The sequence below is a fragment of the Oncorhynchus kisutch genome, linkage group LG5 (assembly GCF_002021735.2).
Source record: "Oncorhynchus kisutch isolate 150728-3 linkage group LG5, Okis_V2, whole genome shotgun sequence".
In the NCBI taxonomy this organism is placed as follows: Eukaryota; Metazoa; Chordata; class Actinopteri; order Salmoniformes; family Salmonidae; genus Oncorhynchus; species Oncorhynchus kisutch.
This window is the reverse complement of record NC_034178.2, coordinates 68,756,670-68,767,307: the sequence shown is the minus strand read 5'-3', so window position 1 is coordinate 68,767,307 and position 10,638 is coordinate 68,756,670. Positions and strand designations below refer to the sequence as shown.

General features: G+C 41.0%; 1 protein-coding gene across 1 annotated transcript; it reads right to left on the bottom strand.

The window, feature by feature from the left end:
• Positions 1 to 1,444: 1,444 nt before the first annotated feature.
• On the bottom strand, positions 1,445 to 6,328 carry LOC109879083 (deoxyribonuclease gamma-like). The gene is made up of 10 exons (XM_031825726.1): positions 6,198 to 6,328; positions 4,206 to 4,291; positions 3,973 to 4,061; positions 3,787 to 3,873; positions 3,536 to 3,648; positions 3,255 to 3,367; positions 2,897 to 3,054; positions 2,594 to 2,690; positions 1,960 to 2,026; positions 1,445 to 1,744 (listed from the first exon to the last, which is right to left on the bottom strand). The coding sequence occupies exons 2-10, from the start codon at positions 4,284 to 4,286 to the stop codon at positions 1,725 to 1,727; spliced, it is 825 nt and encodes a 274-aa protein (XP_031681586.1). The 5' UTR covers positions 4,287 to 4,291; positions 6,198 to 6,328; the 3' UTR covers positions 1,445 to 1,724.
• Between the last annotated feature and the right edge of the window lie 4,310 nt (positions 6,329 to 10,638).

Here is a 10,638-nt window from a genome sequence, read left to right as displayed (position 1 = left end):
AAATAAAAATTGGTTCTTAACTGACTTGCCTAGTTAAATATAGTGTTTTAAATAAATAAAAATAGACCTTACACAGCCTGGAGGTGTGCTGGGTCATTGTCCTGTTGAAAAAAAGGGATGGTCCAACTAAGAACAAAACAGATGGTGGTTAAGTGTGCCTTAAATTTGAAATTAATCACAGACAGTGTCACCAGCAAAGCACACCCCACACCATACCACCTCCTCAGTGCTTCACGGTGGGAGCCACACATGCGGAGATCAGCCGTTCAGCTACTCTGCGTCTCACAAAAACATAGAGGTTGGAACCAAAAATCTCAAATTTGGACAGATTTCTACCGGTTTCATGTCCATTGCTCGTGTTTCTTAGCCCAAGCAAGTCTCTTCTTATTACTGGTGTCCTTTAGTAGTGGTTTCTGTGCAGCAATTCAACCATGAAGGCCTGATTCACTCAGTCTTCCCTGAGCAGTTGATGTTGAGATGTGTCTGTTACTTGAATTCTGTGAAGCATTCATTTGGGCTGCTATTTCTGCGGTGCAGTTAACTCTAATGAACTTATCCTCTGCAGCAGAGGTAACTCTGGGTCTTCCTTTCCTGTGGCGGTCCTCATAAGAGCCAGTTTCACCATAGCGCTTGATGGGTTTTGCGACTGCACTTGAAGAAACGTTCAATGTTCTTGAATTATTTCGTATTGACTGACCTTCATGTGTTAAAGTAATAATGGACTGTTGTTTCTCTTTGCTTATTTGAGTTGTTCTTGCCATAATATGGACTTGGTCTTTTACCAAATAGGGCTATCTTCTGAATACCACCCCTACCTTGTCACAAGACAACTGATTGGCTCAAACACATTAAGAAGGAAAGAAATTCCACAAATGAACTTTTAACAAGGCACACCTGTTAAAATAAATCCATTCCAGGTGACTACCTCATGAAGCTGGTTGAGAGAATGACAATGGTGTGCAAAGCTATCATCAAGGCAAAGGGTGGCTACGTTGAAGAATCTCTAATATAAAATATATTTAGATTAGTTTAACACTTATTTGGTTACTACATGATTCCATATGTGTTATTTCATAGTTGTGAGGTCTTCACTATTATTCTCAAATGTAGAAAATAGTAAAAAATAAAGAAAAACACTGGAATTAGTAGGTGTGTCCAAACTTTTGACTGGTACAGTATTTAGCATGGTTTTATCAATGTCTAGATTTTCCCTTTTTTCAGCTGGTGGAACAATCAAGAAGTCTAGAAAGAAGAGATTTGGCATTTGAAGACCATGCACTCATATGTTGCTGAATCACAGCCCCCTGTGAAATCCAGCCCCCCTCCGTCTCTCTCCCTCAGTTTTTTTCTTTCATTTCGATCAATTGTATAAAGAGGAAAAACATGAAATGACCTTTTTGAATTATAATTTCCAATGTGGTCTTGTATATAATAAACTACTGCAGGATTTTCACTCCATCATCTTTATTTGAGATTCTGTCAAGATACATATCAGTATTAGATCAGTAGCTATACTAGACATACAAATATGATATACAGTATTAATATGACTAGTATTGTGGTAAGATTTAATCACAGATCAACGTAAGTGTTCCTAAGCTTGACCATCCGCATCTTCAGCACCAGTATCTCTAAATTCAGCTTCTCTGGTTGGATAAGACTTCTTCTCCATCTCCATCACCTCTTCACTCACTTCCTCCGTCCTCCTGTCCATGTACAGGGTTCTATTTCCCAGTCGCAGAGCCTGAAAATCAGATTTCTTTTGTTATATCTACAATAATTTTTTCTGTGTCAGGTGATATGTGCATCTGTGTATGGATTGATATTTGAATGTCTGTGTGGAATGATTTGTCTGTAAAGATGATGCTGTTTAGTTTTTTTGTCTTTACACCTTTTTGACAATTTTTTTTAAGAGGAAAGTTTGGGAGATTCAGAATAAAGATCAATGATGCTGCTTACTCTGTTCTGTTGGTGTTTTCCTTTTCAGCTCTACCTCCACAGGGTAATGGTCGCTCACCTTCAGGGCCTAATACAGCAGAGTAGTTAGAGGTTGAGACATGAGCCAGACGGCTCAACTTTGACATGTACTGTATTTCTATAGACGGGTTGTCAAAATGTAGGCTACTAACATGTTCATTTCATCTACTTATAATATTGTAATCAAACCATCTACCAGGATGGAATTAGTCTGTAACCTGCATACTGTCACGTTCTGACCTTAGTTCTTTTGTTATGTCTTTGTTTTAGCTTGGTCAGGGCGTGAGTTGGGGTGGGTTGTCTATGTTCGTTTTTCTATGTTGTGTTTTGCGTTTGGCCTGGTATGGTTCTCAATCAGAGGCAGGTGTCATTAGTTGTTTCTGATTGAGAATCATACTTAGGTAGCCTTTTCCCACCTGTGTTTCGTGGGTGATTGCTTTCTGTCTTTGTGTATGTCACCAGACAGGACTGTTTAGTTTCGTGTCATTCTCTTTGTTATTTTTGTTTTAGTGTTCTGTGTTTAATAAATTCATCATGAACACATAGCACGCTGCGCATTGGTCCTCCGATCCTTCATACTCCTCAGAGGAGGACGATGAACGTTACACATACTTACATCTTCTTCAGAAAGTCCGTATGCGATCTGGAAGTTGAATGGTTTGGCAGAGTTTGGCACGACGGCGTCAAGCATGTCATCCCCATAGATCACAATCCTAGATGTTGATCCGAAAAGGAAGTCAGCAGTCATTCCATATTACACACAAGTACACTAGTTTTATAATAGTTCTTATGACAGTTCTTATGACATTTTAACCACCTTTAAACAATACCAAAGAAATGTCAAATGAACTTCATAGGTGATCATCTGTTTCATACATGAGGCGTTCAATAATGAATTTCACAAATCACAGTGCGCCACCTGTCATAAGTATTATCGTTGCCTGTGTTTGCTGTGGTATCCACATCATCTTCAATCAGCCAGTGGAACTTTTTGTCACTGCGGATACGGATGGCTTTCATGCCCTTTTTAGAAAGATAGGAACCGTCTGCATTGAAGTCACCTAGGATCATAACGTTCTGGTACAGAGAGAAACATTCAACAACAAAGTTACGTTTCATCCAGAATAAGGAAACTGTTTTTAGTTATCTTGAAATCACCATGTGTCTGGTGTTGTATTTTACTTGTCAAAGGCTCATATATAGTCTTTGGTGACAAGTGCACTTTCTAAACCCAAGGGAGGTGTTAAACTCTGTCAATGGCTTATTTCAGAACTTACATCAGTCTTCCATTTCTTTTTCACTTCCAGGAAGACATCATAAAGCTCATCCAGCTCCTTCGCTGAATCGTCAGGCTTGGTGTGCACTGGGATCAGTACCAAGTCCTCCAGCACTGAGAAACACAGGAAAAGATGAGAAGTATATATTACAGCTGTTTATGATTGGGCTGTCATTCTCTGCTGCAATATCCAGCTGTCTGTCTGTCACGTTCATATTATTTGCTAAATTAAATGCCATATGGATGGATCATGCTTAATTCTAGCACTCCTGTGCCCCTTACCAGTGTTGAGACATTTGAAACGGAGAATGTAAGGCTCCCTGGCGAAGGCGTCCACATCTCCAACCTGGTTGTCCTCATATTGCCAGGAACCAACCAAGTCCACCAAATCATCCCTTTCAGAATAAACAATACAACACATTTAATAGCATTAGTCATGCATTAAAAAAATAAATCAGATCACAATGTGAAAAAATGAATAGCATCAGATAGAGGTTTATGACGGTAAAGTTGACGATGGGTTTGAATTGTACCTGTACAGAAACATAAACTGCTCCTTGTATTTGTCTCTTCCCAGACGAGTGCTGATTTGCAGAGTGTAGTGTTGCTTCTTATTGGCCCTGTAATGACACACCTGTAATGAGTGATACTTCTCATGTAAGGCCAGGAGTTTCCCCAGTTGTATATTTTATAGCGTCACATGAGGGAAATCACTTGACTTATTTAAGTCCTCCAGGAACTTTTTCACTGAAGTGCCTCTCTCATCCACCACCTCCAGAATCAGTATGATGTCATAGCGAGACACAATCTGATAGGACGAAAGGAAGTAAAAGAAGAAAAAGTTCATTAGTTTATCTGTTTATATGTATGACAACATCCTTGTTTTAGGATAGTTTGCCAAATGTTTATCTGAGGGAATTCTAAAATCATGAATACAATCTTATATCTGTACCTTCACAAGGGTAGCAAGGGTGTTTGGGTTTGATAGCTTACGCTTCCCAAATTTCTGGATGTTGAAAGATGCAACCTTCATGACTACTGCTTGAAAAAGAGAAAAATAAAATCCAATCCATGTAAAACTATAAGAAACTGCTAGTTGATCACACAAGCAACGATTACAGAGAAAGGATGTAATTACCTAAACCAAAACAAGTTTAACAGTCTACATGTGTTTATTGCCCTCTGTGTGGGTTTTTATGATAATGCACAACAGCAATGTCTCATAAATGGCTCAACACAAGGAAAACATGCTTCAGGACATACATTAGGATATACTCAGTACATCTGGCTACATTCTTGTTAAAATTCCTGATGCAAAGGTAGTGTTTCTATTGGCATGGCCACATGATGAAACTACTTTAGTGAAAGGGTTGGAAAGCATGTCTCTGAGTACACTTATTTAGAACCTTTAAAAAAACGTTATTCTGCATGACCCTGTAGAACCCTTTATGGTTCCAGAACCTTTTCACCCAACAAAGAACTCTTTTAGAGCCATTTATTCTGTAGAGAAGGTTCCTGTAAATAGAACTCTTTATAAGAGGGCAGTCATGCACCTTGTTCTGTGGCCCTGTGAGATCTATAACAACCCTCCATTATTTTCAATGGCAGAAGATCGCCTATTACAGCGCAACACATGAATCTGCTAGAGATCATAATAGTAGTTAATAGTTTACATAGTTTACAAACTATGTAATATGACAGTCATTACATTGTACATTGAATACTGAAAATCGGACCGGAGTCTCCTTCAAGAAATTATTTAAGAATATCAAGGGATTGAGCTAAAATGTCCCTTTATTGTGTTAGGTTAAAGGTCCTCTGGTAGATATCCAGAGTACTTGTCATATCAGCGGTAACTCCTGGTTGGGTGGAGGTAAAACCAGTTGATCAAGGTAGGATGGAGCTGGATAAACTGTAGCTGAGACATTCAAATTCAAATGCTTCAAGATTAGTTGATCTGCTGACCACAGAATAGAGGGCAATTTCTCTATGGAACACGTTGCGACATCACAGCTCCACAGTCTGTGGTTGCAACTCTAATACAGTAATACAACTGTGAGCCAGCAGTTGTACCATTATTTAAATGTATCCTTTACTTAACCAGGAAGTGCTGTTAGATGAGAATGTATTTTTGAGGGAGACCTGGGAAAAGCAGCATTTCCGTACAGTACTTTCAACAAAGTCTAAAGAGGTATAGGCTTAGTCCCTCCAGATGTGTAGTTCCTCACCAGATGTGAAATCCCTAGTTGTGAGGAATTCCACCAAGCAGGACAGATAAAAAAGTACATGAAGTCACTTTAGTCCTACAGGGACTCAGCATACGGACTAGGAGCAGGTTACTGTAGCAACAGCGTGTGACTGATTCTAACTTCTCTTTGTTGTGCAATAAACAGGGTTTCTTCTCACAGAACAGTAGTTCTGGATGACTGGCTGGAACAGAATTATGAATTCAATGTCATGTAGGTAGCATGCAAAAACAATCCAGCATATTTCAGGCAAATGAAACCACTAGAGTTGTAAAAGGATGTAACATGATCTCTGTTGACAAGCTCCAACATGCTCAGACATTACCTGTGGTATATTGTGTGGGAAGGGGCTTACAATAATGTTCTGTCTGCTTTCTTTCACTGACAAACTTTCAAAAACAAATGATATATTTGACCATCAGTTCAAATACTTCCAAATCCTAATAGCACCATAATAACAGAAGGCTTAGAACAGTGTTTCCCAACTCCAGTCCTCCAGTTCCCCCGACAGTAAGCATTTATATTGTAGACCTGGACAAGATCCCATGATTCAACTTGTTAATTAATCATCATGTTCTCAATTAATTAAAGCAAAACAAGAAAATCATTGATAATATTCCAAGTATTTAAAAAGCTGGAGTCTGCATACAAATGAAGGAATATCTCATATCTGTACATTCCAGTTGGACTTCACTTACCTGAAGGGTTGATAGGCTCTATGATGTTGTTGTGCAGTATCTTGTTTAGCAATGAACAACTGTAACTCTCTGACAGGGGCTTGGCCTTCTTATACTGAGCACCTGTCACTTGATTGGCTGAAACTTGTGTGTGAGCCAAGCCAAGCCCCTAGTTGTTTGGGAGGACCTATTTACTGGCCCCAGCTGAACCAGTCAGTAAAGGATAACCAAAACATTAACATCCTGCCTACACACTTTTCTCACAGATCACCTGCAACTACAGTATATCAGGCTGACCTTCTCTTAAAAGGAGGATATTATTCATTAGAAACACCCCTACACTGGTCTACACTGGTTTACCCCTACACGCTATCTATAGATACACACCTACACTGGTCTACACTGGTTTACCCCTACACTGGTCTACACTGGTTTACTCCTACACTGGTCTACACTGGTTTACCCCTACACGCTATCTATAGATACACGCCTACACTGGTCTACACTGGTTTACCCCTACACTGGTCTACACTGGTTTACCCCTACACTGGTCTACACTGGTTTACCCCTACACGCTATCTATAGATACACCCCTACACTGGTCTACACTGGTTTACCCCTACACTGGTCTACACTGGTTTACCCCTACACTGGTCTACACTGGTTTACCCCTACACTGGTCTACACTGGTTTACCCCTACACGCTATCTATAGATACACCCCTACACTGGTCTACACTGGTTTACCCCTACACTGGTCTACACTGGTTTACCCCTACACTGGTCTACACTGGTTTACCCCTACACTGGTCTACACTGGTTTACCCCTACACTGGTCTACACTGGTTTACCCCTACACGCTATCTATAGATACACCCCTACACTGGTCTACACTGGTTTACCCCTACACTGGTCTACACTGGTTTACCCCTACACTGGTCTACACTGGTTTACCCCTACACTGGTCTACACTGGTTTACTCCTACACTGGTCTACACTGGTTTACCCCTACACGCTATCTATAGATACAGTAGCAATGTATTTCTGTATGTACAGTGCCTTGCAAAAGTATTCATCTCCTTGACGTTCTTCCTATTTTGTTGCTTTACAACCTGTAATTTAAATGGATTTTTATTTGGATTTCATGTAATGGACATATACAAAATAGTCCAAATTTGTTAAGCAAAATGAAATAAATAAATAGTTTCATCAATTGCAGAAAAAAAGAAACAACTGAAAAGTGGTGCGTGCATATGTACTCACCCCCTTTGCTATGAAGCCCCTAAATAAGATCTGGTGCAACCAATTACCCTCAGAAGTCACATAATTAATTAAATAAAGTCCACCTGGGTGCAATCTAAGTGTCACATGATCTGTCACATGATCTCAGTATATATACACCTGTTCTGAAAGGCCCCAGAGTCTGCAACACCACTAAGCAAGGGACACCACCAAGCAAGTGGCACCATGAAGACCAAGGAGCTCTCCAAACAGGTCAGGGACAAAGTTGTGCCGAAGTACAGATCAGGGTTGGGTTATCAAAAAATATCCAAAACACTGAACATCCCACGGAGTACCATAAAATCCATTATATTTATTTACGGAAGAGTGGCCAGAAAAAAGCCATTGCTTAAAGAAAAAAATAAGCAAACACATTTGGTGTTCGCCAAAAGGCATGTGGGAGACTCCCCAAACATATGGAAGAAGGTACTCTGGTCAGATGAGACTAAAATTGAGCTTTTTGGCCATCCAGAAAAACGATATGCCTGGCACAAACCCAACACCTCTCATCACCCTGAGAGCATGGTGGTGGCAGCATCATGCTGTGGGGAGGTTTTTCATTGGCAGGGACTGGGAAACTGGTCAGAATTGACGGATGGCGCTAAATACAGGGAAATTCTTGAGGGAATCTGTTTCAGTCTTCCAGAGGTTTGAGACTGGGACGGAGGTTCACCTTCCAGCAGGACAATGACCCTAAGCATACTGCTAAAGCAACACTCGAGTGGTTTAAGGGGAAACATTTAAATGTTTTGGAATGGCCTAGTCAAAGCCCAGACCTCAAATTTCTGAAAAATGTTATGATATTAACCACTTCTTTGAGTTGATAGAAAAGTAAAAAAATCTTAAGCTACCCCACCCAACTATCAAGAGATCAAGATACATCCTGGTTACCACCAGCACCAGATTTACAAAGCCTTCAGAGCTACTCATAGTTAAAACATTTTTTAAAGATGTATTATTTTTATTATGTATTTTGTGGGGGGGCTCGGATGGTTGAGGGGCAGCTCTCAGTGACTGTGGGGGTCTTGGATGGTTGAGGGGCAGCTCTCAGTGACTGTGGGGGTCTTGGATGGTTGAGGGGCAGCTCTCAGTGACTGTGGGGGGGCTCGGATGGTTGAGGGGCAGCTCTCAGTGACTGTGGGGGTCTTGGATGGTTGAGGGGCAGCTCTCAGTGACTGTGGGGGGCTCGGATGGTTGAGGGGCAGCTCTCAGTGACTGTGGGGGTCTTGGATGGTTGAGGGGCAGCTCTCAGTGACTGTGGGGGTCTTGGATGGTTGAGGGGCAGCTCTCAGTGACTGTGGGGGTCTTGGATGGTTGAGGGGCAGCTCTCAGTGACTGTGGGGGGCTCGGATGGTTGAGGGGCAGCTCTCAGTGACTGTGGGGGTCTTGGATGGTTGGTAGCCTGGCGGTTGAGAGCTTGGGCCAGTGGCAGATAAGTTGCTTGTTGGGGTCCCTATTTTGACTTGGTGGGAGATTTGTCGACATGCCCTTGGGTGGGGCGGTTGACCCAGATTGCTCCAGTGGGTCGCTCTGGACGGGAGAAGGTTAGATGTCTGAATGTAACATAAATGTTGAACGGCTTCACTGCAGGTAGATTGTATGTTTAAATTTTCAATAATACAAAATACATTTTACAAAGGCACCAGAGCATCTTTCTGATCCTGGGAACATCTTCATAACACGCTACCAACTTGGAATAAAGAAACAGTTATAATATCGACTAAACTTAAGTCAATCATCTTCTTTGTTAATGCCATATCAATTTTTTAAAATAATATCATGTTTGTTTACCAAAAAGCCAAAAGTATAGAGAAAGTTAACATGAGAAATGTTTGTATAATATTTAATGTTTATGTTCTTCGTGTGAGAAAAAGCTGCGGTTGATTTGTTTTCACAGGAAGTAACGACTGGCTGCACAGGAAGTAACCCTGTTTTGAGGCTTCCGCTCTCTTTGAGGTTAGACAGTCTGCAAGGCTAGTGTTCTGCTTTCTGTGTGTCAGACACAGGAGGTTGGTGGCACCCTAATTGGGGAGGGCAGGCTCATGGGAATGGCTGGAGTGGAATGAGTAGAATGGTATAAAATACATCAAACACGTGGTTTCCATGGTTTCTATGGTTTCCATGTGTTTGATGCCAGTCCATTCCAGCTCCTTAACAGCTTCTACCCCCAAGCCATAAGACTGCTGAACAATTAATCAAATGGCCACCAGATTATTTACAATGACACCCCCCCCCTCCATTTTTATACACGTCTGCTACTTGCTGTTTATTATCTGTGCATAGTCACTTCACCATTACCTACATGTACAAGCTACCTCGACTAACCTGTACCCCTGCACATTGACTCGGTACCGGTACCCCCTGCATATAGCCTCATTATTGTTATTTTATTGTGTTACTTTTTTCTAATTGTTTACTTTAGTTTATTTGTTTAATATTTTCCTAACCCTTTCTAGAACCACACTGTTGGTTAAGGGCTTGTAAGTAAGCAAATCAAATCAAGTTTGATTTGATTTGATTACTATGGGCCATTATTATGAGCCGTCCTCCCCTCAGCAGCCTCCACTTATGTCAGATATGGGAAAAGTCTGGTTCTTTTGTGCCCCTGTGCAATTTCAGGATGAATGACAACCAGGCAAGATTCACAATGAACAATATTTTATTTGGAAAAGTTGGGAAAGCATCTCATAAAAAAATAGGGCAATGTCTCTTTAAAAGTCTCTTCTCAAAAATATCAGTTCCTTTTAAAACATGAACATGACATAGAGTACTAATATGACTAGTATTCTGGTAAGAATCACAGTTCAATATAACTTTTCCAAGCTTGGCCATCTGCATCTTCAGCACCTGTATCTCTAAATGTAGCTTCTCTGGTTGGAGGATGAGAGGTTTTCCTGTCTTCAGTTCCATCACCTCTTTACACAATCCCTCTGTCCTCTTGTCCATGTACAGAGTTCTGCATCTTCAGCATCTGTATCTCTAAATGTAGCTTCTCTGGTTGGAGGAGGAGAGGTTTTCCTGTCTTCAGTTCCATCACCTCTTTACACAATCCCTCTGTCCTCTTGTCCATGTACAGGGTTCTGCATCTTCAGCACCTGTATCTCTAAATGTAGCTTCTCTGGTTGGAGGAGGAGAGGTTTTCCTGTCTTCAGTTCCATCACCTCTTTACACAATCCCTCTGT